The sequence below is a fragment of the Athalia rosae genome, chromosome 2 (genome assembly GCF_917208135.1).
Source record: "Athalia rosae chromosome 2, iyAthRosa1.1, whole genome shotgun sequence".
NCBI lineage: Eukaryota > Metazoa > Arthropoda > Insecta > Hymenoptera > Athaliidae > Athalia > Athalia rosae.
Genome location: NC_064027.1, coordinates 5,127,299 through 5,154,262, shown reverse-complemented (window position 1 = coordinate 5,154,262; position 26,964 = coordinate 5,127,299). Strand labels below are relative to the sequence as shown.

Below are 26,964 nucleotides of genomic sequence, written 5' to 3'. Positions count from 1 at the left end.
GGCACTGAACAGAAAAAAAAACGTTCAATTATTTTTATTCACTGGATCACCTTTTATCGATGAGCAAGTTTTTTTTTTCTTGGTTTATTTTTTTATTAATCAAACAACAACAGAATGTATATACATATAATACACACATATTATACATATATACGTATATATATACATACATATGGCTTTTCCAATTACAAACGCATTTTCATTCCTCGCACTAAATTTTCGCCACCGTGCAGGGAGAAATTTCAAAATTTCTACCTCATATATTATCGTAATGTATGTGTAACATCTTTTTCCGTTTTTTTTCTTCTGTTCTCTGTTTTACTTCAAACGATCAAAAATTTCTACATGTCAAGCACAAATATCTATTCTAATTTCGTAATAGATTATATATCAGCTAAAATGGTTGATCTATTAAATTTTTTTTTTTTTTCCATTTTTTGTGCGAAAGTTATGCAGCATATTACCGCGTAATACTTTTACGTATTATTTTACACTGGCTTTCCATTTTTCCTGCATCGTGGCGAACTCCAATGGGTATATATAAAGTTACATAAACATATCATTCATATGTATAAACAACAATAACACATATTATTAATATCATTATTACTGTAATAATTATTACTATTATTATTATTATAATTATTGTATAGTTATGTTTTCTCTTCTTTTGTTTGTATTGTTTTTATCTACTGATTGCTTAGAGTTAATGATTAATTTTTCCAAAATTAACAAAATATATATAGGTATAACTATTGCTTGAGCGGATCTACCCCTACAGGTATATGTAACGGTGTATTAGTATATAGGTATAAGTATACTGGTGATAAAATCGTATGTAATATACATAAGAAACGTAGGTATATAGGAGTTTTTTTTTTTTTTATATATAGATAACAGTGAATTTCAAACTGAATAATTTGTCGTAACATCATTCAATAATTATTCTTTCTCGATTTTTAATTTTTCTTATTTTAAACACTATCAGTTTTTTTTTTTCATCAGCGGCTATCTTTGAAAATTCGTGAATCTTATGCGAAGGAATTCGAAAGTAATTTGAAAAAATTCAATTGTATAAAATTCTCAGAAATTTACAGATAGCTAATGTAACAACGTGTAATTGTAATTTTAGTGATTTTCTTTGTATGTATATAGATTTGGCGCGTTTCGTATTCCGAAAAATACATGTATATATGTAAAGGGGTATACATGGTATTTTATTATGTATATTGAAAATTTTGAGCCGACGGAAGAGTTAGTGAATTCAATAATACTGCAGCATCGGAGTGTGAGCCATTTTTTGTTTTTCCCTTCAATTTCACAAGGTAAATATCAGATCGTGATTGTACGCGTTGTTTGACATGCAATTCGTTGAACTAATTCTTCTAATGTCAAAGAAAAATACATTTCTCGTTAGAGTTATGGGGATGAGCGCGTAACGGTTGCGACGGCGTCGGCGATGGCGAAGGTGGGCGGCCTTCCACCGCCTGGATACCTTTCATCAATTCTCTGAATACCTGGAAGCAAATTGATAAAATACTATTCAGTTTGTTCAGCAGCGATATCGCAATAGCCTCGCTTTTCGTTTTGCCATTTATCTTTCTCTTTTTTTCCCCATTCTCTTCTCGCTCACTTTCTTTTATAGCGCAACACGTATCGGAGTCGGAAATATGAACGAATAGTTTATGGCGGTAATGAAACAACGAATTTTACTTTTCATTCGCTCGTTCATTTATTCGAGAGTTATATTACCTGTTATGTTACGAGAACCTACTTTATACCCTCCAGATTGTAACTGTTGCACTTGCAGTTACAATAAAATTCTTTCCTCGCGTCTGTTTTTTTTTATATCAATTTTCACAAGGCAGTTGAATCGCCTGTGTAAAAAGTACATCGTTACATGGGTTGGAAAAATTGTTGAAATTTTCATTTCGCTGCTGGCACCGAAATTTTGGTAATCTTTTCAGAAGCGAAAAAAGGGAAAGTGGGGTACATGGGTCTGTTTCAAAATTTCGTAACGCTTGAAATAACTTTTCACCTTACCTACCGGACACCGACAGAACTTTGCTTTTATAATAACATTAATAACGCTTCGTCGATTTACCTGCACCTAACGGGGCTCGTTAATTGAAGAAAGATTTTTTGTTCCGTCTCCAAATGTTACCGTTTTCGAGTTGCGATTTTCCAAAGTTTCGGAGAACGTTAAACTTTTTAATAAAATTGAGACGGCCTGAGGCGTACGGTGAGAAAAAAAAACAAAACAAACAGACAATGATTCGATAATAATTACCTGAACTACTCGACAGTTGAATTTGGCACTGCACTCGACATACCCGCATCTCCAGTGCTTTCGTACCAAGTTAACGATGTCCCTGTACCTCGTGCCGGAAGCTACGGTGGCCGAAAGTTTATCCTGTTTGTTTCCAACGACCAAAAGTGGAACTCCTCTCATGTCTCTCGCCTCGTATATCTGCTCCCGAAGTGTTCTGATGTACTGAAAAACGAAGAAGTGAAAATTAATTCGCTCGCAACGCGAGAAAATTTGAAATTATCTCTCCTACGACGAATGGGGAAAAGATTTCGATATTTTATTTATTATTATCCGAACGAAGGAAAACCCAAAAAAAAAAAAAAAGGAAAGGGACGAAACTAGGTTGACTTCTGGTGTAATGGCATTTACGCACGTATACGTGTACCCTGCCTATATCTGTATGGATGTGAAACACGGGCGGAAAATTTCTTTAGAATTCCGCCCCGGAATTTCCGAATTGGGAAGGATAGGAATTTTTTTTTTCTCCATACCCGTGGCGCGTACGTGGTTGTATTTTTTCCACCGGTAAAACGTAATACGATTTCGCTGAATTTTCTTTTTTTCCCTTTTTTTTATTTTACTCCATGTTCCCTTTTTTTTTTTTTTTCTCTTTTTCGTCCAAGTCAATTACGTTGCAGCAATTGCAGCTGTTTTATAACTCTGCATTTAATTAAGAGCATAGAGAAATGCGTCGAGTCTATAAGGTAGTTGTGTGGGGTGTACCGCGCCCCTAGCGAGCTGAAGTTTTATTTAATACATCGGCGCACTCGTAATTATAACTATCTATTCGAAGTTGCTTCGGAATTGAGTTTGGATAAAAGGGATAATAAAAGTAAAGATGTATTTCGAACTAGGCGTAACGCACCCACTCCGTACACGTATAATAAAATTCGAGGTATACGGTATGGAGTAGCGGTGGTAAAACCCGGTAATTGGATAGCGGAGAATTTTTATTGGCTTTCCACGATCTCGACCGTAGACAGACGGATAACGTTAGGCGAAAAAAGAAGGACGGGCGGACGGAGATCGGAATTTTCCCATATTGCGTACAGGTGAAAATAAAGAACAGGTGCGGAATAAAATCACGCAGTAACCTACAGCACCTGAAGTGGCTAGAAAAATTCCGGTAGACTCGCGAGGGACGATGGTTTTTTTGCCCCTATTTTGGAGCCCGCGGGCCGGTCTCCTTTCACCCTCCGGATCGTAACAAAATCAGCGAATTCGGGTAATCCGATTTTCCCGAGGATTTATAGCGCGGAACGTACAACAAATATAAAGTTCTATAACAAGCGTATTTAGGGCCCTTCGAGACGGGCATATACATGTATATATATACGCAAGGGTATAACTATTTGAACACCGAGTCCTCAACCCTTACGGAGTTAATTTTCGCCGGGGGTACGAAAAAAAGCTTCTAGAGAGGTCGGTTTTAGGAGGGACTCCCGTACGTTACTCGAAGGATCCTCGCGGCGGGAATGAGATTTTTACACGCAAGAAAAAGGGTCACGTACGGCCGTACTGTACGTCTACATACATATAGTCGGGACGACGACGCGGTGATGATACTTGAGAAACAAGAAAAAAAAAAAATATAAACAGGGTAAAAAGACGAGAAGATAGAAAAAGAAAAGGTTCGGTCCATTTGAAAGTTGGGACGAAAATCAAATTTACCACTCTGTACTTTGTTCGCTCAGCTGTACCGTATACCCGTAAGCTTAATGTATGTACCGTAGTGGGAATGCAGAAGCGCGCGGTTATTCGATTCTCAGCTCTTTACATTTACCTACTCCTATACGTATGTACAATATACGTGTACACAAAAGTAAAAAGTTTACTACTTCGAGGCTGCAGGAATGCGGGCAAGATATACAAGATAAGATGCCGCTAGTTTGATGCACGCTGTGAGCTCGAAAACTGAAAAAAAACAAAAACAAAAAAACGAAACAGAAAAATATAACGAATGTGATGAAAGAAGATACGAACAAATTCAAAGTAGAGAATCCGAGGCTCGAAATCGTACTTACTATTGGCGCTGAGGATATACTCAAGTAAATTGAGTTCTACGCGAATCCCTTTTTACCCCATCCACGGTACGTCTGTATACATATACGATTACGGAATATAATAACTCAACTCCAACGGATTTCGAATTAATGCTCTTTATATTATACGTTTAACGTTCAGTACCCTCGATGAATGAACCACTCGCTCGTGGCGATACGATTCAATTGTCGAATCCCAAATCCCGTTGACAATAAACTAAAAAAAAAAAAAAACAAAAACAAAAATGAAAAAAAATTCAACAATCTCACGGGCACATTGCTGAGCTTCGAGCGGTGTCACGCTTGCGGCATCTACACTTGTTTTATTTTTTTTGAATTTGAATTTTTATCATCTTCAGCGAATTCGTTCGTCTTTTGTAAATTATACTCGATTGATTTCAGTCTCCACGGCGGACGTGCGAATGAAATATCGCAGACGATGTACCGCCGGGGCGCTGTAATGGAAGAACTGGGTTGTCGCTCACCTGAAAAGTATCCTGATTACTGAGGTCGAAGACGAGAACGTAGGCGGTGGCACTTCTGAGCCCGTAGTACCGAAAGTCGGTCCATTCGAGGTGAGAACTGACGGGGAAGTACGGTATCGCTGGTAAATCCGATATTTTTAACTCGTAGAGTCTTTCCGCGAGTACTACGCTCGGGTAAAAAGTCTCCCTCCGCTCCGTCGGTTTGTATTCCTCGGAGAATTCGCTCCAGACGAATTGCTGAAAGGAGTCAACGACGCGTCAAACAATATCAACGGATACCTCCTGCCTACCGCTGTATTCTAAAAATATACATCCACGCGAACGAAACGTCGAAAGATTCGAGGAAGAACCGAAAAATGAGAAAAAAAAAAAACAACCAGTTCGCGCAGAATCTGCGATATGCCGTAACTTGTTAATTTTTTCATGCATTTCGGACGATTGGAAAAATAATCAAGTCTCACAACCGTCGCGATATCGCATGCTTCATTAGCCGGCTCTGTATCCGTGTTTGAAGTAACTTCAAAATTATGTACAAGGGAGGCCTTGATTATCGCGCTACGAATTCTGGCGAATGAAGAACAATTGTGGCGCAGGAATGGTAATATTTATGGGGGAGGTTCTTCGAGATTCAGGGTATAGCGAATTCGTTGTGATTTTCGGGATAATTACGCCAAGATCCATCAGTCTCCCAAATCCATCGCAGGTTGCGAATATTTTCAAATTTCGTAGCGCTACCGAAGCCCTGCAGATGCGATGTAATTTAAATGAACGAACGACGGTTCCGCCGGAGGTTTCGCTTCGCGTGAAAATTCTCACTTACGTTTGTTTAGCGGAACAAGCGGAGATGGGAAGATATCGTCGGATAACCCAGTTCTGGTCAAAAAAGGCACAGATCAAAGTCACCCTTCGTTCGCTCCGCTTCCTGACCGTGAAATTACACGCTTTTTAAAAGCTCGGCGAAATTAGAGGCGTCCCGCGTTTTCAAATGTCTGTGAGGACTAATCGAATCGACGTGAGATATGTTTTATTCATCTTTGTTTCATGTTTTATATGTTTTTGTTTTTCATCTCGGTACTCTGTTTATTGCCCGCGCGTGGAAAGATGTTGCGAGCGAGATTATGCGGCGCACAGGATGCAGCAGGGTACGGAAAAATGTGAATATTTCTGCCCGGTATATAACAGGTATAAGTGGATATATTGCTGTTTGCGTGGATGCAAAATGGGAAAAAGTTTTCCAGAGTTATAACCACGCATTAAAGCTTCAGGAAAAGTTACTTTGACAAACGTGATACGTAGCCAGTTTATTTGTTGGATATGGATACACTCATATATATTTATGTTATCTTCCGTAGAGCTGGGTGGAAATCCACCTCTTTGTGTGCATTACACCGTTCTATAACGAGAACTTGAGTGCTCTGTCTACACTTATATTTTTCCGTTGTATTATCTTACTCACTTCTTTGTTTTCTTCCCTCAAACTTTTTCTCTCCGTTTCCATTTCATTAACACTTTTAATTCGTACCCACACTTGAACGTGTAACTGACAATGAGATGATTTCAGTCGCGAATACCAAGGACTAAGGGAACGTGGAGGGTTTGATATAGTTTTGCTCTCGTACGACAGTCCATGTGTGGTATTGAAAAGCGAAAATTGGCGATAACTCGCGATACATGGATTGCGACGGATCAAAGTGGGTCTACGACTAAAATCAATCGATATGTCCTAATTTTTCTGCTCCCAACAGCGGAAAATTGATGATTACTTGGATCGATTGCATGTATGGATGATTTTGGCTTCCAGATTTGGATTCCTGAGCTGGTTATACGTGAGATTACCCTTGAAAAGCCAAAAAAAAAATCGATTTTTGGGCCAAAAGTAAAGTAGTTTAAAAATTGATTGTATTACACTTTTCTTACGTATTTTGATCTCAGGAATCCGAATCTGAAAGAAAAATTGATCTATCTCCGAAATTGACCGAGTTATCGCCAATTTTCAGCTTTTTGGGGTCAAAAATAAAAAATTGATTTTTTAATCTATCTTAATGTAATTTGAGCTCAGGAATCCGAATCCGAAAGAAAAATCGATTTATCTTCAAAAATGACCGAGTTATCGCCGAATTATCGCATTTTTTGGCATAAATTTGAGGATATCTCGAAGGGAAAAAATCGTAGCTCAATTTGGACAACGGATTCGTGTTCCTGAGGTCGAAATACATAAGAAAAGTGCCATACGATCAATTTTAAAAAATAAAAATTTTTGGTCAAAATTTGAAAAAATCGTAAGGGGTACCCTTTGGAAAAATCTCAAATTTTGGGCAAAAATTTTTATTTTTTAAAATTGATCGTATGGCACTTTTCTTATGTATTTCGACCTCAGGAACACGAATCCGTTGTCCAAATTGAGCTACGATTTTTTCCCTTCGAGATATCTTCATTTTTCGGCTCCAAAAAGTGAAAAATTCGCGATAACTCGTTCAATTTTATAGATAGATCAATTCGGCTTCCGGATTCGGATTCCTGGGATCAAATTACGTAAGAATAGCATATAAAATAAAATATTTTTTTTTGGTCCAAAATCGCCAAAATTTCAAGGGGTACCCCTTTGGATTTTTTCAAATTTTGGGCCCAAAATTGATCGTATGATGCTTTTCTAATGTATTTTGACCCCAGGGACACGAATTCGTGGGCCAAATCAAGCTACAACAAAACTCGGCCTAGATATTTCAATTTGTCCGATCCACAAAGCGAAAAAGTGTTCACCACTTCTTCATTTCGATAGCTAGATAGATCTGAAATTTCTCGTAAGTTCAGAACTTCAGCTTTACCTGTATCACCTAGATAGTCCGCGTATGTATAAGTTATTAGCATTGCTTTGCGCCGTCACTGAGCCACCGAAATTAGTGAGACTTGATTGGCGGTCAAAGCGAATAGCTGTATCCTAGGCAGAGGTATATGTCTACGTACATACATAGATAAATAGATAGCAAGTATGGCCACAGAGAATAGGGATGAGGGTAAGATCGTGTCTGGCGAATAGAGTTCGGTGAGGAGATCGTGAGACCTGGACCGAATTGGTGCAGATATTCTCTCAGCGAACTCCGAAACTTTGAACTGCAAATCGCGCTGACATATACATAGATATACGGATGGCGAATACAGAAATATAGATGGCGAAGGTTAGCATCTCCCTTCCATGTCAATTTGAAAAACAGCTGCCAAAAACTGTCAAAGAATTTCACCATTTTCAAATCAGCAGCAACAATTGGGACTTTTTCTACCTGTTGGAAGGCCTTTTCACAAATCTGATTCTATTCGAAGAAACGAACTTGAATCAAAACTTCAAAAATAAAGCATAGGGTAGGTGAAGAATAATTCGTGAATTATTGCCGCTGCCAATATACACCAGACGAATCGTTCCAAGTGATCGAGTATTTCAATTATCAGTATTTCAGTGATAATATTTCATCAGCACCGCATTATCCGGGTGAACGATACAGTTGGCGAACTCGGCAATTCACTTCTGCTACAGTTTCAATTAAATTCATGCACTACTCGAAATTGCTTCTGGGGAATTATTTCGTATTTCAACGTACGTAACGTACATTCCTGACTTATCGAACGACTGACAATAAGATTATTCCATTGAAGGTCGTTAAATTCGGTTTCACGAAATTCACCGAATCATGAGATGATTTTTTTTTTTTTCTTTGCTTCACTATTGTCTATTCCATGAAAAAAGAGGCTTCGCAAATTCATCAATTTATTACATCCATCGATTGTGTGGATTTTTCCTTTCTTTTCCTACCTACCTATACAACAAAATGTGGCTTCCGTTTCGTTTTTGAGGAATATTCATTCGGTTATTACGGTATAGGCGACACACCTCGGGCCACGCTTTTTCAATTCAATCAACGTTATCGGCGAGCGATGTTCGGCTTCCTAGTGAATTTCGCCCGTACAGATATTTTGAAAGATTTTTCTCTTTTGCGCGTATCCCCCTGCGCGGAAGCTTACGTGTGTACATTCGATGCGAACTTTTAAACGATATCATCGATTCGAGAGTAGAGACCGGTTATTATTTTCTCTACAGAGTTCGGAAGTCGACGTAAGCGCATCTGTTCTTGGGGCGGAAACGGTCCGGGAAATTAACGGAAGTCAATCCTGTTTCAGGAAATTAGTTTCTTTACATGCGCGCTGAGTGGCAACTTGACAGAAAATCTACATCGCATTAATTCCGCGGCAAGTGCCCACCCGATATATACCCCCGCGACGCCGCAAAAATTGATTTCTGTATAAAATGGAAAAAACGAAATGAAATTGTACTATTCCGATTTTGGCCGAAGATCTCCGCGAGGACGGAAGGGCGGGCGCCCGAATCTCTGGAATTCGAAAAATGATTCCGTTTTATTTAAATTTTTTTTTATTTTTTGTCTCTGTTCCCCCCGTTTTTATCGTCGGAAGAATAGAAGCACTCCGTTACTTACTCCCCTCGCTTCGTACTCTCGAAATATTTTATTTACGAAATTAGTGATTTTTTTTTTTTATTCTTCAGTCCGCGTACCGAATTTCCGCAGATCCCGCCTTATTCTATTATGCTTCAGGTCGGCCCTACTTCGAAACTTTATGTTGGATGATAAGAGGGGGGGGGGGGGGGATCTTCGGACGGCGAGGGCCGATATTGCCAAAGGTCGCCCAACTGCCATGGAAGGGTCAATCCGTACGACGACGCTCGGATCAGCCCTCGACGTTTCAGCTAAGAGTATTCTTCTTCCTCTTCTTCGTGTTTTCGAGACCTGACCAACGGCAAATTTTCGACGACGCTATAAAATATATATATGGAATATCGAGTGAACTTTTTGCGAACGAGTAGGCGTGTGAAAATCTGTACCACAGTTTCCCGACTCACCTGTAAACCTGAGAAAAATCGACTCGTCGTCGTTCGGATCTGTCTCGTTGAATATTTTGTAGACACTAGGCGTTTTTGGCTAAATTTGTAGAATCGAGAGACCGGTGGCCGCAGCTGATTTTCAGAATTATTCGAAAAAAATGTACCGAAATCAACGAGTCTGCGTATCGATAAATTTTTGCAGCCGATATTATCGAGAGCGGACTTTGCGGACCTCCTAACCGTTCGACGGTAGTTTATTTTGTTTCCCTTTATTTCCGGCTTTGTTTCGTTTCGTTTCGTTCTTTTTTTCCGTTTCTCTAAATTCCTCGTTCCTCGACTCACCCCTGTACAGCGTCTGATCGAATTAGGTACCGGAATTCGCCCACCCCCCCCCCCCCCCCCCCCCCCCGTCCCTCTCGACGAGACTACGGAGGGAAATTCACCTGAAATATCTCAGAGCGTGTACAACCGTACGTATTATTTAAGCACACGGCTTTTACGTATCGCACGAATGCGCGTAGTTCGGTACCTTCCGTGTATTTATTAATTGAAATTCATACGCGTTTCTCGAGCGTGAACGATCCGGTTTCGACCCCGTTGCAAAATCTCCCGAGATCGCGACCTCGTATCCTACGCGTTGCGAATATTTTCTCATCGATCCTCCACTGCCGCATCCCTTTCCCTGGATCAATTATTCTCATCCCTCAAGTTCTATCGGATTCCAATCCGCGGTTGTGCGGCGTACAAAAAATGTCGACTGAATCAGTTTGTTTTTTCCTTCCTTCTTATTTGTTTTTTTTTATTTTCTTATTCTCACAGTTCGTGTGGGCGAGGAAAAGAAATTGGCTCGCGGCATAGAGCGTATGTACGACGGGTCTTGAATATCCATATAAATTCGGTCCCGCTGACCAATACGGCGCACGATAATGCCGAATCTGATGCCCGTGAAAAAAAAAAAAGCGAAAAAAAACGAGAAGAAAAAAGGTAGACGGAGGATATCGGGAGGAGCTTTTACCGTATAGCGCGTCGAACGTGGATATCGGAGAGTTTCTTTTTTTTTTTTTCTTTCCTTTTCTTTCCTTTTTTTTCTGCCGCGAGCTTTTGGAAGGAATCGGAATGCGATGCCCTCGAACAGCCGGGCGTGAACTCTCGCGCGATATAGAAGAAACGAAGGGAGGGACGATGGATACTTGGGGGACGGACCGACCGGTCGTTGCTGGCTACGAAGTGACAGTCGGGATCGAGTAATATACTTTCCTCATAGCCTCGAGAGCTCGCGATAAAGCCGAAAAAAGACGAAGAAGTGGAAAAAACGAAGATTAACAAACTCCTGCAGATGCTACTTATTTTCGATACGCGAGCGTTCAGCCCCGATGCCGTAATATTCGCTCGATAATGCAAAAGTTGGTAGGGTAGGTACTCTAGGAAATTAAAGGTCGTAACAATCGAGCGCGCGAGGTGATTTTTTCGATTCTTATTCTCGAACAGCGAATTCAGACGTACTTTCGCGAATGACGAATATAAGTACGAAGAAGAGAAAATTTTCCAATTCGCGACAACCGAATGGGACGGAAAAATGCGAGCGCGTTAATATTTACCGACGCTAGTCGATCGCGTCTTCGTTTTGAAATCGGAAATTGTTGTTAGCCGTGCGAAGAATTTTGGAAATTCCGTTTTTTACGTTTGGAAAAATTCTCGACGAAAAGGGCGTTTGATGATCTTCGCGTTATTCGCGTCTGTGCGATAATTCGACTGACTGAGTAGGCATTTTCGGAGATGATTGGTAAAATTTATCGTAAAACTCTCGAGTATGTACGGCTGATTTTTCCCAAGTCGTAAGTCGCACGCCTTTGGTTATAAAAATTCTTTGAAAACAGCGACGGAAATCGATAAGTTCCCCTCTTTTTATACCTCATCTCCCGTCAGTTATATCTTACGTACGTACCTACCTATACCGTATACGTATAGGCTATTTCGCAGTTTGCGGAAGTCCGAGCTAACAAAGCACCACCGCTTGCGCAAAAAATATCGCAAACGTCCTGGTTAAGGGATATTTATGTACACTTTTTCCACTCTAATTGCGCCGCAGCAGAAACTGTACGGAGAAACGTCGCAGGGCTACGACTCGCGGCGTTCGAAATGCACGTACATACATATATATTATTACAGCGAAAACGAGAGATTGATTTGAAAGTGAAGAGAGAAAAAAAACCGTTCGATATTTTCCCCGAGCATCGAGCATATTTACTTTCGGTATAAATCGAATAACGGGACCCGCTACGCGAGGGTGCACTTCTTCAAACAAAAGCCGAAAAATGTAATTTTTTATCGGAGAAAATATGATCTGACGAATCGCGGTTTTGTGTACACCCAATTTTCGCCCTCTCGCTTTATCGACGTGTGTATCGTATTTGCTCGTGTGCGTTCGGAACAAACGTACGTAAAATATATGAAAATTGATGAAAATACGAGATTGCGGTTACGCACGTGCGTTGTAGGTACACGAGCGTGTAAAATCGCTGGAGCGGTTGATGTCATCGCGCATCGCGTCGCCGAGTGACATTTTCGCACAGCGCGGAATGTGATTTCGATCCGCGCGCGGTTTATGATTCCAAGTCGTCGAGTACAACGAAATTCGTCAAGTTTCTGAAGTTACAAGCATTCTAAAATTCACACGCACGCACGTCAAACGGTTATTCGTATACCCACCCTGACGATGCTGGATTTACCGACCCCCGGAGCACCAAGGAAGACCACCTTCACTCGGTCCAAACTGTCCGCCGGACTCTCCTCCTCTTTTGAACCGCTGTCTGCATTTTCGGACGGGACTCCCTCGCCACCTCTTCTCTCCAAATAATCGAGATCCAACTCTGAGGATTCATAGAGGAAATTTTTTATTGCTCGCACGTTCGTTTCGAAACCCTTCCTTGAAATCGAAGCTGACCGGAAGGGTTTCTGAATCGGGTGAAAAAAAAAAAAAAGGAAAAAATTGAGAAATGGTAAGAATTTTTTATCTTCTTCTCAAAAACTACCAACAGACTCGGCGATGGTAATTTTTTTGAACAAATCAAATAGGCGATTTTCCTCGTAATCGAAATCGAACGAAGTCAATTTTTTTTTAAACAATTCGGAATGAAAACAATTTCATTTTCATTTCCTGAATTATCGTCGATTCAACGAAGCGCGTGACGTGCGGTTCCCGCAGATTCGCAGCCTTTGTAAACCGCCCGTACCTATAGGTACGACCTAATACCGTCTGCATTCGCAGTTTAATCCCCCGTGAAAACGAAGATCGAACCCCCGCGCGCTAAATACTCGCGGTTTCAATTCCGCGGGGCGCAAGAGATTTCCGATCTGAGGGGACACCGCGCCTCGGCGACCCGCTCGCCTTTCGAAATTCAAACGTCGTCGGCGAGAACCGAGCCGGGTGATACGCGAAAAGGAGAAGTAAAAAAAAAAAACTGAAACAATATCCGAAAACACGGGAATAAAGAGCAGCCGAGCGAACCCCTCAAATTGAAATCCCCTGCGCTCTGGCTCTGCGGTATATTTATTACCCAGGAGATTCTTGTTAATAAAAGATGCGGAAGTTGGTAACACCGCGTTTCCTGTTGCGGACGTCCCCGTAGCGTCCATCCAAAAATGGAAATAAAAACTCTCTCCTCTTCTTCTCGAACTCTCGAGAATTACCAGTTTTTATGGCAATGAAAATTCATGATATATACGAGTGTTTCGTGTTTTTTGTTTTTTTTTTCTATTCTTCTTTCCAGACGCAACCCGCTTTGAATTGTTTTTTTTTCTATCTCTTCCGAAGGCCGAGACTCTTCAGTGTCGTGCCCCAAATGGACCGACTGCGTAACTCTCCCTTCGCTCTATTATTATCGAAATAATTGGCCTCTTCCCTATTTTTTTTTTCTCCGCGTTCAATGTATAAAATTCCCGAATCCCGTCGGGGTCGAATGCGCCCTTCCCGGCAGAGGGTTGCGCGCCGACTGCCACTGAATACGAGATTCCGTTGTCTTTGCTTCGGCCGAAGGGGCCTGGAAGGCGGGCGGCATTCTCCCTCTTCTTCTCATCCACCTCCCCCCCCTCCCCCCCGGTTTCCCCCGTTCGACGGGATCGGGCAAACCACCCCCTCGCTCCCGCCGACGACCCCGAGGCTATTCCCGTGCCCGTCCCCGTCCCCATCCCCATCCCCATCCCCCGATATTCATCCCGAGCCTGGGATACCAAATCTAGGTAAACATAGACTGCTTTACCACCTATGTACACGTGTTGTACCGCGGCACAGGTATGCGTGGCTCGGCGCATACGTGACATAGGTACATGTACGTACATACGTATATGCACGGGGGGTCACCTAGGATTCGATATCGCGAACCACGGTATATTTACGCTACCTCGTACACGCCCACGAACCGCGTTTATCATCTCGCGGCTCATGAGCCTTTGTCGCCGCAGCTGCACCCGATCAGGGCGAAACAATCATCGCCGACGTTGCGTTCACCCCTGATTCGAGGCGCGGGGGTGGGGAGCGAGGAGAAAAAAAATTTCGCCAATTTTTTCGCCGCTGATCCCGAGTTTGCCCCGATCCGTTCGATTCTCGCGTCTCAAATTCCTTGGATCGTATCGAGGCACCGAGAATTCTTCGGTTTCGTTCGCGAGATTTTTTTTTCCCACGATTTCCAACAGATTGACCGCTGAAAACGGACGACGGGTAAACGGAAATTTTGGAACTTGGAAAAATGGAATTTTCGCAAAAAATCCTACCACGTCCGTTTCGTTGCAGTTGGAGTTTTTCGAATGAATTTAGTTCGAGGAGAAAATAAATACGACGGTTGATTTTGGACGATTATTTTTTCGTCGTTCGTTTTTGAAGTAGGTCTAAAAAATTAGGGTCTATGATCAACGTTGTACGATGTGCTTTATTCGTTCTCTCCCGATTTTTTCGAGATTCGTACAAACCGCATGTAGACGACAAAAACGTTGACGCGAAAAAAAGTTAAACTCTGCTTTTGGTAGAATTACGGACGGATCCACACGAGGGCAATATTTTCTCTCGATTATATATTTCTATATTACATACGTTCCATCCAACCTCTGCGGGGATCTAGGTACGTACGTTATAAGTACGGCATAAGAAACATCGTACGTGACTCGATTTTGAATCGAAGCAATTTCTATGTGCCAGTCGCGTCGGTTCCTCTCACTTTTCCACATTTACCGTAAACGCGTACGGTGGAATTAAAACGAACAACACACGAAGCAAAAATCATTGTCTTTTTTTTCTTTCATTCTTTTTTATCATCCACTCTTCCGACGATACGGAACAAGGATTTAGGTCGCATACTTTTTACACCCGCGAAATACCGGGAAACTATGCCATGGGGACGCCAAAACGAATAATAAACTTCCGCGATCTCCTCGCGACCCGAAAAAACTGAAAAAACAAAAAAACAAAAAAACGAACAAAAAAAGCGCAGGGGTCGTCCGACAAATTGACCATTCGAACGCGAAAATGTTAACGTACGAGGTGTACGCTGTAATAAAGAACTTACAATATGAATATATTATTGTTATTATTTAATCCTAGAAAACGATATACATATCTCTGTGAAATGATTAGCATTTTTATCGAATGATGGTATTGATATTCTTTCTTTTTTTTTTTAATAAATGTAACGTATATACTTACGGCATTGCTTGTGTGGCGGAAGGCTTCGCCGCCTTCGGCCACTCGCAGTTTTTGTCCCAATGATGAGAAAATTTGACGATTAATAAACCTTTGATTTTTTTATCCTATTAAAGAGGGGCGGTTTCGTTAGGCGGCTTCGAGCTTCTTTCGTTCTTCTTTATTGGTATTTATGGTACGTACGGTCCATGTATTTTTATATACTTATATACTACACCTTATATGTATGTACGTGTGTACGACCGAAAGGTGTTTTTCACAACCAGTTGAGGAGAGCGAGGTATTGATTATCGATTAAAAATGCATTATATTTTTAACTGATCGTACGGAGAGGCGCCCTTATATTCTTCAGATGAATTTCGTCTATGCTGTACAAAGCCTATCTCTTGTATCTTATCTGTAGCGTTCAACGAGAAAATCTTCCTCGTTAACGACCTCGATTGATTTTTCACGGGTATCTTCTGTAGATCCTTTATTTTATTGCCGATTCCTTTTTTACTTTTATTATTTTTACTCTCCTTCCTCGTATTCTCTTTTATTTTATTTTTTTTTTTTTACCTTTTCCCTTTCTTCTTATCGTTCCATTTAATGACACATCTTAACTTTTTATCACCTCGCAGAGCTTATTGTCGTAATATATAGGAAGATACAGCTGTATATTATTGTTATTAATATCGTTATTATACCTTTCGGAGGAAGAGAATCTGTCGTATCGTGTGTAACAACCGATCGTTGCGTTTCAGTTAATTATCAACGACGATAATTACATCAGATTTTGTTCAAATAATTATGAAAAATTGTGAAAATCTAAACGAAAAAAAAATATCCACCGGCAGAATTATTATAATTGGAAAGTATATGTATTGCTTCTGATTAATTACTTCGATAATTGTGTAATAATTTAATTAGATACACATACGTTGTACACTTACACCATGCCGATCGTGGGATGGACGAAAAAGTAGAAAAATAAATCCTTTGCAATAAATTTTTTTCTTCCTTTTTTTTTTGTTGCAGTTCAACGATATTTGTATAAAAATTTGTTCGCCTGTATCGCTCGATTAATTGCTAAGAGGAAATCGAACGAATGTGTAATTAACGAACCTTGAGCACACGTGTTGCAAAATTTTTTTTTTTTTTTTCTTCTCAATGACGAAATCACTCGTTTTGTATTTTGATATTTCTAAGCATAGGTATAAAATCAACGAGGTCGTCGGGTCGTCGAAGATTTCACCGAAAACTAAATATTTGGCCAACTCGAATCGGTTGGCGATTTTTGGAGGGGGGGGGGGGGGGGGTGATAAAAAAATATCGAATCCGAATGTTAATTCGTGAAATAATAATTATCGCGCAGCGTTGCGATCCTAGGTGTAATTCGGCCAGTGTAAAATTAGTCTCGCGATATTTTTACAGCGTTCAGTTTATCCGGATCGTTTGAATCGTTGAAAAAGAAATTCGCGCACTTCTCACTGTCCCATGTATATCGAGGGTTAACCTTTCGCGACGGTGTTTTAAGTCATGAAGTGGATGATATTTTTTGAAAGCAAGGTCGTCGCGCATCCAGTATCGCCCGACACGAGGAGTCAGAGCCCTGCTGACTGCCTCCCTCGGGCCGATCGAAGCGACCCTCTCCTTGAAAAGCTCCAGGAGGAACGAGGGGAAATAGGGGTTGACGCTTGCGCGGTGTTAGGGGCGCCAAAATTCGCTCGGGTTACGTACCCACCTACCCTCGGATTCGATAAAATGTTCCCCGATGTGCCTATGACTCGCACACATCGTGCGTTTGCCCTGCGAGATGGAGAATTTCGTCGTCCAATTAAATTTATCCGGGACGGAAAAAAAGACGAGAGAAATTTAACGAATAAAATCGAATGAAAATGTTTTTGATTTTTTTCTTCTTCAATGAAATCGAGCGAGTACTTCAGGTACAAAAAAACGCGGGGGTCGAGTGTCCAATCGTTGCATGGAATACGCGGATCAAACGTTCGTTCAATTTCATTTGATCGAGGAATCGAATAGGTTCGAACCTTTTCGCGAAATATTTGAATTGCGCGGATTTCGTGTCCGGTATGGGAGAGGAGCGATGCGAAATTTCGTGAAAACGGAGGCGGCCTGAGTCATTTTTTAGGGAAGAGTAAAAAAAAGGGAGTCGGGAGTTACGACTCCCTTTTTTCAATCCCCTCTCAACCCCCGACTTAAAATCGATGAAAAAATTCTTTCATCTCAAGGTTTTTGCGTAGATTTTTTTTTACAGAAATTTCACCCCCTACTCCCACCCGGGTACAGAGTGCGCTGAGAAAGGGAAGAAAATATTTACTACTCGTCGTTCGCGATATCCTTTTTGTTTTGTTTTTTTTTTGTTTTTTTTTGGAAATAATATTTTTCTAAACCCGTCTCCCATTTGTGAGAAATAAAAATTGTAGGCGGAGAACGTTTATTTTTCCACGAGTAAAACTTGGAAGGAGAAGAGAAAAGTGTATCGCGCGTAGAGTAGGTATTGCACGTGGCGTGTGAATTTCGACGGTTGTATTCCCGGTAATACGTATTTTCCGTAGACCTGGCTTCCATCAATTTCAGAGAGCGTTCATTTTTTGCTCCGGGTATTCGTTGCTCGAGTTTCTCCCCCCGACGCCCGACGTCTTTGTGATTTCATTTCGGTCACGTAGCTCCCCACATACATACATACATACATATACGCGTACGCATACATTTCGCGAAATGTATTTTCATAAATTCCACGCGATCTAGCTGCGATATCAACGTGTACCGTATTTATGGCCGTGGTAATATAAGTTTTTCTTCTCTCCCCCCTCCCCCCACCCCTTTTCCTCGCCCTCGTCTTCGCCCTCGTCTTCTCGTTGCCTGCAAAATAAAAAGAAAAAGCACCTCCGCGATTTCTCAACGATAAATTCGAACCGTTGAATTAGCCGGTCGTTCCTCACGAACGGCGGTTCAAAATCAAACTCGAATCTGCATCCCCCCGCGCCCCCGCCGTACCGCGCGATTTCCACGATTTGCGAGAACTCCGTTACCTTGTATCTCACCACCACCACCGTCGAGACGCGACCAGCTGCGCGACACCAAATTGACGACCGAGAAACCCTCCGTCTCGACTTTACTCCGTATTTCATATTTAAACGCGGCCACAGTCTCCCCCGTTAACTCGCCCCGGGGCTTCCTCGAAATTCACCTCGATGTTTCGAGGCTCCCAAACCCCATAAACTGGTACGACCTCGTATACGCTCTTCCCAAATAATATACAAGCTACACACGGTATGTTCTACGGCTGGAAATTGTTTTCGGAGGATTTCGCCCCCCTCGTAACCTCGAGGTACGGGGGGGGGGGGGGGGGGGGGGGGGGGGGGGGGGGGGCGAAATCCGGGTACTCTGGAGTATTTTAATCTCTGTCGCCGACAATTTCGACCCCCTGAATTAGTTTTCGGATTCATTTTTAATTCCGCAACGAGCGCATCCCGAGCCACATTCGACACCGGTATCAGGGACAAGGAGGAAATTGAGATGCGGATTGTCGAAAAAATGACAGCGAGGGTGCAGCGGTTGGATGTACGAGACCCTCGTGTCCATCTGTCCGTCGTAAGAGGAACGCGTTATATTTGCCATAATACGTGGGGGTTTTGCACGTTACGTGAATAGACTAATAACACACTTGCACAACTTCGAGTTGAAGCAGTCCATGTGAATCGATATTCGTCGGCCCCGGTTATAGCGTTGAGAGCGTGTAACGTAATGATAGAGTTTCGCGGACGTTTTGGAGAAGCACAATTTACACCGGTGTAAAATTTCGCCAAAGATATCCGGGAGTAAATGATGAATTTTTTAAACCTACGTGGTACACTGCAGATTTACCGCACACCGTCGATATTCGGTACGTCGTAAAGGTTTGAATAATTTTATTAGATAAATATACATTGTATATGACATGATATGCTGTACACTCTACACAATAAATGCTGCATCGGAATTAAATAATTGGGTAGGTAATTAACGGACATCAGGCGCCTCGTTACACTCTTATACTCAGATTCGTCGTAGCTATATCTACTACGCGTCGCCTATATAATTGTTTATTGTTTTTTCGATTCTCTTTGCTTTCGGGGTAAATTTTTGACGCCCGTGATCGAAAAGGTGCGGTGCGTTACGTTTTTTTTCTCACGTTTCTCGGGAGATACCGTATCAACTTACGATCCACCGTAGAGAAAGACTGGCTTTGCTCCGGTTTTATTTTCATGGTTTTTCTTTTCTCTCTCTCTCACGCGAGTTTTCTGTTTGAAAAAAAGTTTTATTTTCCGATTCGTTTACGCCGTGGTAATAACATTATGTTACCCTCGATCGATCGTCTTTTTCTTGAACAAAGTATGGAAAACCCCCATGAAGAATTCATAGAGCAACTTTCCAGAACCGTAATCGTTTGAACCGTTTCGATCGAACATGTGAAATACCCGTAATAAATAGAGTTGAGAAAATCTTTACGCAAAAAATCAATGACGTATATATGTATAATAGAATCGTGCATTTATTTACAATGTTGAATCGAAAATATCAATTTCTTAAAATATATATATTAGGTAGAGTAACCGAGTACCACGCGACACTGTGAAACATTTATTTTCATGTAAAAATCACGTATCTATTAAAATTTATAAATCAGGAACGATTGACTGCAGAGAAACAGGGTTGATAACCTCCTACTGTAAAAAAACAATGATTCGCAACTTGCGAATATTACGTGTAAATAAGCTCAGCGTAAAGTTTCCCCATTGAATCTGATCGATGCGTGTATACAGAACGTCTGAACTTCTCAAATAATTGTTCACGATGTACCGCCGTGTTTCGAATTCCCGAAAATCCAACCGGCTGCCGATGAATAATGATAAACTTTTTCAGCGCGTTTTGAATTAAGTTGAAATCTCTAATTTTTTGTAATTAAAATTATACGGCGTGGCGAAAATTTAGAAAAAACCCCGAATATATTGAGTTTTTTTTTCGTCCCGCATCAAGGCATAGATTAGAAAGAAATATGAATAATTGGCCGACGACGAGAAGAAAACAAAATTTGAATACTAATTACATTTATTCAATCGATGTATCGACGTAATATGAATATTACCGTTGTTGTCATAATACACATAATATCGGTATTACTTTTACCTCAGTAATCACGAACGTGGTCTTCGCGAGATTAAATCAAGTTCGATCCGCATTTCAGGATCGAATCAATAATTAATCTCCTCTTATGCACGCGATGCGTCGAGGGGTTAATCGCTCGGAAAAGTGGCGTACGCGGCGCGAGCTTTGAAGACTTTCAAAAAATTCTGAATCGAAAAATAGCCGCGCGAAATTTTGTTAAAATTAGAAAAAAAAAAAAATCCCATGGGACTCGGAGAGATATATGTATATGGGGACTCGACGCGCGCCTGTGTACGTCGGACTTCGGTAGCGATTACCCGTCGGGATTATACTTGATATACGTACAAATCGAAGCACGTCCTCGATCAAAGGCTACTTTGGACGGATTGAACTTTCGATCCCAATCAAACCGGCGTTGAAAGGGGATAAGTATCGTCATAGGCATATAGGCGCATACATATGATATACATACACACTACACTACATGTACACACATATGTATATACGAGTGCAGGCGCGCTAGCTCCATGGCGAGGTGTGGTCCCGTATTTAGTTGAGCTGCACTAGCACCATGAAGTAGGTAACAACCGCCCCGAGTACCTGCGAATAATTAATTTAATTAATTAAACGATCACCGTCGTGTCTGTAATTTAGCGGACCCTCCCTCCGTCCCCTCCGGGCGGCCCTTAGCCCCTCGCTAATCGCGGGCCAAACCGCGAGTTTTGGCTTCCGGTTGCCCCTCGGCGTTTAATTGCAAGTTTATCTACTGCAGACTCGCCTGACCTTCGAACACGCGTTACGGGCGCGGAACCGTAAAAGAAAAGGAGTATCGCGAAGGCGAAGCCCCGTGATTTCCCAGCAGACCTTCGTCCGCGAAACGGGACTGCCCGATGGCCCCCTCGGATCACCCCCGTACGTCTCCGATCGTCATTTATTTTATTCGCTCGCGTTCCCAAAATCCTTTTCGCGCTAGTCGCTAAATTTGGAACATCATCGAGCCAAAAGGTCGTCGGAGGTGCGGAGCGCGGACTTACGGATGCGAACAGATCCAGAGAGACCGTGAAAAATTTAGCACCGGATATGGTCATCGCCTTCTGACACTGTTGGCAGACGATTTGGACGAAAGTTTTCGCCTCTTCGGAGCCGTCGTACCAGTGACAGGAATAGGCTGCTTCCATAACTGAGGAGCTCTGAAATATAAATAAAGTAATATCGGTAGTCTCTTTGCGAATCCCGGCGGATATCAAAGGATCGTCGGCTCACCTCCTCGATCAAACGATTCCCGAAAATACAGAAGAGAAATACTTGTCCAAGTGTGTAGAGGAGGTAACCGATAACGGACGCCGCGTACACGTTTATTCCGTGGACCTAAATTTTCACGGGTGAATTAATTTTCAAACTTGTTCAGCCCCCTCCCCCCCCCACTTTCGATAAATCGAACGCTCACCTTTGTCGCTTGGTAAGCGAGAAGCGTCAAGGTTACCGTGGACACCAGCATGTGGAAAAGAAGGGCGACCCCGTACGCGTCACCGATGGATGTCACCAGCCTGAAATTACATAACATATCTGAAGAGGAGAGAAACCAACTTCTTCGCTCTAAATTCGACGAGGACATTTTCTTTTCCGTCACCCGATTACCCGCAAAAGGAATCGTTGAAATGTAAAAAAATCCTGAACAAAATTCGAGCAGAAACGAAATTCGTCCCGTTTTCTTTTTATTCCGCAGCCAAAAATCGGAGGCGCCGCCCGCCCTTTAAGTAATACATTCTCATGCGGTGGCCCGAGCTTTAATAAGACTCGAGGTCGCAATATGAAAATCTAAGGACCATAAATTCTCATGAGAAAAAAACCCCGGCCTCTGAGAAATATGTTTTTTTCCTCCGACCTTTTTTTTTTGCCGCAAACCGCGCTCCGTAAGCCCCGCGCAGAAACGCGATACTCGTAGATTTGAAATTTGGAAGTTTCTTTTTTTAAATCGACGCGCGCGCGTCGATTTCGACGGTGAGAAAAAAAAATCCAGAAATTTCAAAATAACGATAGTTCGTTCGACGCGATTTCACGACATAGGACATCGGAGCGGTTCGGCCCGTTCCACATCAGATTCGAGTTTCAAAATTTATGAATAATAATTGATCGGCCGCTACCGACGCGAAATGCGGACGAAAAGTTTTAATAAGCGAACGCCGGTGAACGGCGCGAATTAATTCCGAGAGATTTTATTTGCAAATTGGTAGAAACGAATCACGATATCCCACCGTTCCGGATTATCATCCCCTCTTGAATATTTTCATAAATTTTCCTCTATTTTAGTCGCTCTTCTCCGGTCAGATCCGCGACGAAAATCGTCGCTCCTCGAACCAATGAGCGTTGTAAACGCGTGTAACGAGTCGCGCCTCCCTTCCGTTCGGACGGGGTAGTTTATCCGCCCCTGATATGACCGGTTTTCCCGGGGGGTCGCGATTCCACTTCCCCCGAGATATTTTTCAGTTTTTTTTTTTTCTTTCTTTTTTTTTTTTTTCTCTTTTCTCTGGAGCTCCCTCTCAAGGAGCGAGGCGTGTCCCTTGAAGTCAGCTATTGTAACCGAACTATACGCTGCGGAGGGAAGCCCCAGCCTTTGCCTCAATTTATATTACGAGAGGTAAACCTTTTGCCTGTTGCAAAACTGAGTGTATAGGTATACAAAGTCCGAGGCGAGGAATCCGGGAGACAAAAATAGCGGAACAAAGGATTTTCATGATTAAATCAACGAAGGACGTTACATGTATATACACGTATACACGTTACGCGCGAGTGCTTCAAACTCTCTTTTGTAGGAGCAAACGTTCCGCCATGGCTGCTGGCGCGCGGGGGGCAGCAGCTTCTCTCGCGGAAACCCGACGAGACCTCAAAGAAATTTGCGTTCCATTTATTACGCGGTGCCGCAGGATAACTAGCGATGTTATCAACGTCTCGTCCGCGGCGTCGGACGACGCGGCGAACACCGATGCTCTACATTTTACACCTCACAGGAGGCGTTCGCCAACAATTTCCGTATTCTGTTTCCGAACAATTTCAGCTTGGAGACAGCGATTTTTCCGTATCCAGGGGAAATTAGGCGGTGCGAATCGCGTCTACTTTTTTCCACCCCGGAGTAGCGGACGCCCGTGAATATAACATGTGGAGGAAAGAAATGAAATAGCTGGGCGTGCGTCGCGTGGTGAATATTTCATCGCGCCACGGTCGTCCACTTTCTCTCCTCGGTGTACGCCCGTGCTCTCCGTATATGCACATACGTGTATCGTATACGCGTATACGTGAGTACGAGGAACATGCAGGTTCCGACGTCGTCGGCGACGTCCCCCGTTTTTACTCCTCGGAATATTTGCCTCCTTCTAACGTTTATCCTCCCTCGCACACCCCTTAAATTGAACGCCACCTATTGTACACGTTACGCGCGTATCGTCGGGGTGCCGTTTACGCCGTTCGATATCTCGACCCCGTCAGTTCTTACGCCGATTAATAATTAAACGCCGTGGGAATTCTGACAAACGGTTTGCTCGTTTCGCCGAGGTGTAGAGCGTAGCGTGCGGTCCCCGAAGTAAAACCGAGCGGGGGGGAGGTGATGGTCGTCTAACGGAGCGAAATCCCTGCGGAAAAATTTTCATCCTCAACGTTTCGAGGGAGGGAGTAAATAAAACCGGAATGCAAAATCGCCCGTGTGGTGCGACTTCAACGTCAACCGTGAAACTTGAGAGAGAAAAAACGCAACGCGTTCTTTGGCGGGGGGAGAGCGACGACGAAGAAGAAAAAAAATGGCGAACGTTCGGTTTTTTTTTTGGTTTTTTTTTTCCAAGACGTCCCCGCAGCTCGGAGAGCCGCGTTTAATAATTTCCCGAGACCGGCCGACGAGCTCGACGATAAAATTTTGAAGACTCGCAAAGTATTCGAGATACTGTGGGCCTCGAAGGGCGCATTTGATATTCGAGTGTTTCGTCAAATATTCATTCGTCCGAGACGTATAACGATGGAACACACGAACTCGAATCCTCGGCTATAACCGAGAAACTCGCACATCCGACGGCCCAAAGTCTACCGTCTAGTCTAATCGACGAGGGCTGGTAATTAAGGAAGGAACTAATAGCTCGCTTCCTCGTCCATTCTCCTTTCCCTCGAGCAGCTAAAAAAGAAGCGACGAGTCCTCCGGTCTCTAGCTCATAGAGAATTCAAACGAACGTAAAAACGAACCAATGACGAAAGACTTTCCACAGAAGTCGCCGTCGCCAACTCCGAGGAATTGTCGAGTCTGTCCGCCCTGCGTCATATTATCGCGATTGATTTGTTACAACGTTGGAAAGGTACATCGCCAACGAGAATTAAAATTAATCTCCCACACGTCCTTGAACTTCTATCGATGTATCCCTTCCGTGCAGTAACATCCTCGCTTCGTTCTTCCCGAGGCACTTTTCGTTTTCACCGGGTTCGTCACCTCGTCTCCCCATTTTCACTGACCGCAAAAGTATCAAGAATCGGCAGGTTTCCTCACCTTACAACGTGCTTGTGCCTCTCTACCCAATATTTGATAGCGCTTCTGACCAGCATCTCCTGTTTCTTGGTGAGACCGTTCGGTCCGACTCCTCCGTTGAACGTGATCCCACCCGATGATTTGAACGTCGCCGTAAAATCTTGCCTATTGCTGTAAATACCCCGCAGGTCCAGGTCCAGCAGTTCGTTGGGGGGAGGCGGGGGCGGCGGATCGTTGTCCCTGAGATGCTCGGTGCTTCCGGCCTGCCGGGTGAAAATCGGTACGGGGTTAATTTATTTTCGTTAACGTCGCGGACGCCCGGCGATTTTCACCTTGAACAAGTCGTTGGTGTGCGGCACGACCGTGTCCAAGGTAGCGCTCAGCTCCATCAACGGTTTCATGATTTGCTTGAGATGCTGGAGTTGCTCGCAGGCGAATAGTAGCCAGGAACAAAATAGAACGTCCAGCATGTTGGAATCCACCATGGTGATGAGCAACCAGTAGAATTGGTATCCGACGACGATCGCGTGGGCCATTCCGTGGCTGGCGTCGAAGGGGTACCAGGAGCGCAGCATCAACCTCGGGATCTGCAATTTCGACGAAGGTGGGGGAAGTTTGCTCCTTTCTCGGTATTTTGCCCGTTCGCAATCGCGAGTCGGTAGATTTTTTTTACGCAATTTTTGAGGGGGGCGGGGGGGGGAGTAAAAATCGCGGCGATTACCTCCACGGTTATGGTCTCGTTCGTTTCCTTGTCTATGGTGGTCTTCACGGAGTCCCCGACGAAGGTGATTCCGGTCCAGGCGATAACCGAGAGAATGGTGGTGATACCGACGGCCATCAGAAGACGTCTCATTTTCGTTAGCGCTAATGCGTGGTAACGGGCGTTACTTTCGGCGAACAAGGGATGACTGTTCGGGTTGTTCCATATTCCGAATGTGCGGTAAAACATTTTACTCCTGATGGCGAAGTAGCCGAGTTTTATCAGGGCGTGAGCGAAGAATAGAATCGTGATCGTGTCGGCCGTCAAGTCGTCGACGTCCCCGCTCTCTTGGATCAGGTTTACGCAGCAGAGACCGAACTGCAGAAGGATCAGGACGAGGTGGACCTGGGGGAAGACGATACCGTATAAAATATATGCGAATTGCGACGTTTCGGTTGTGCCTTTTGGGGGGATGAAACGATTGAATTATTGCGGCTGCGACGGGAATCGCTTACCACGCAGTAGATTTGATGGAACAATTTGATGGAACTTCCTCCGGCGTCGTTGTAATAATTGAACATGAAGTGGCCGCTTATTTGCATTATCCTTATGTTCGGCATCAGGTCCGCCACGAGACCTTCTTGCTTGTATTTCATCATCTGCGACAAAAAATTTTGAAGAATACAACGAACCGAAACACGTGAAAGACGAAAGTGCGACGTGTGGTTCCAATCGGGATTCGACGATCAAAAATTTCGCGGCGATCGTTTCGCCGATTTGCATTTTCTATCAGGTCGTCCGCGCGGCGTCCTTCTCATCTTCGGTGTCTCAAAAACGTCGCGGGAAAGGAGATTCGAATTCAAAAAGTGACAAGGGTGTACGACGACGGAAATTCTTACCTTCGGACTGTGCGGGCTAATCCAGAAACGTGATAGAAGATAATCGGAGAACAGAAGAGTCGCTCGGTATGGGAAACCGGTTGTTATGTACTCGGCAGGGAGTCCGGTGACCGAAAAGATCGCGATGTGACGATGACCAGCTAAACGCGATGTGTACTTTGAGGATCGCGCGCACACCCTACCCGCCTCTGTTACGACGCTTTACGGCTAGAGGGTCGCGAACCTTCAACGTCACTTTGTGACGCCCAACGTGGTCCAATGGCGATTCGACTTTACCGCGCAATCGCCATTACCTTGA

General features: G+C 43.1%; 2 protein-coding genes across 2 annotated transcripts; both read right to left on the bottom strand.

Annotated features, from left to right (window-relative positions):
- Positions 1 to 68: 68 nt before the first annotated feature.
- On the bottom strand, positions 69 to 13,731 carry LOC105684539 (ras-like protein family member 10B). The gene is made up of 5 exons (XM_048649399.1): positions 13,284 to 13,731; positions 12,436 to 12,596; positions 4,839 to 5,075; positions 2,291 to 2,494; positions 69 to 1,517 (listed from the first exon to the last, which is right to left on the bottom strand). Exons 1-5 carry the CDS (start codon positions 13,360 to 13,362, stop codon positions 1,392 to 1,394), a joined length of 807 nt encoding a protein of 268 aa, XP_048505356.1. The 5' UTR covers positions 13,363 to 13,731; the 3' UTR covers positions 69 to 1,391.
- A 5,785-nt stretch (positions 13,732 to 19,516) lies between these two features.
- On the bottom strand, positions 19,517 to 26,857 carry LOC105684671 (odorant receptor coreceptor). The gene is made up of 9 exons (XM_012398214.3): positions 26,667 to 26,857; positions 26,283 to 26,426; positions 25,789 to 26,172; positions 25,400 to 25,654; positions 25,089 to 25,330; positions 22,014 to 22,113; positions 21,830 to 21,934; positions 21,601 to 21,756; positions 19,517 to 21,166 (listed from the first exon to the last, which is right to left on the bottom strand). The coding sequence occupies exons 2-9, from the start codon at positions 26,424 to 26,426 to the stop codon at positions 21,116 to 21,118; spliced, it is 1,437 nt and encodes a 478-aa protein (XP_012253637.2). The 5' UTR covers positions 26,667 to 26,857; the 3' UTR covers positions 19,517 to 21,115.
- Between the last annotated feature and the right edge of the window lie 107 nt (positions 26,858 to 26,964).

Bases quoted from the DNA above. Each gene is read 5' to 3' on its own strand.
- LOC105684539 (XM_048649399.1), bottom strand. From the start codon at position 13,362: ATGGACGCTACGGGGACGTCCGCAACAGGAAACGCGGTGTTACCAACT. The intron at 5,076-12,435 runs GTGGGTATACGA...GACTCCTTTCAG, and splicing joins GTAAATCCAGCATCGTCAGG to CAATTCGTCTGGAGCGAATT. The intron at 1,518-2,290 runs GTAATTATTATC...ATTTGCTTCCAG, and splicing joins TCAACTGTCGAGTAGTTCAG to GTATTCAGAGAATTGATGAA.
- LOC105684671 (XM_012398214.3), bottom strand. From the start codon at position 26,426: ATGATGAAATACAAGCAAGAAGGTCTCGTGGCGGACCTGATGCCGAAC. The intron at 21,935-22,013 runs GTGAGCGTTCGA...GTGAAAATTTAG, and splicing joins TCGCTTACCAAGCGACAAAG to GTCCACGGAATAAACGTGTA. The intron at 21,167-21,600 runs GTAAGTCCGCGC...AATTATTCGCAG, and splicing joins CTCTGGATCTGTTCGCATCC to GTACTCGGGGCGGTTGTTAC.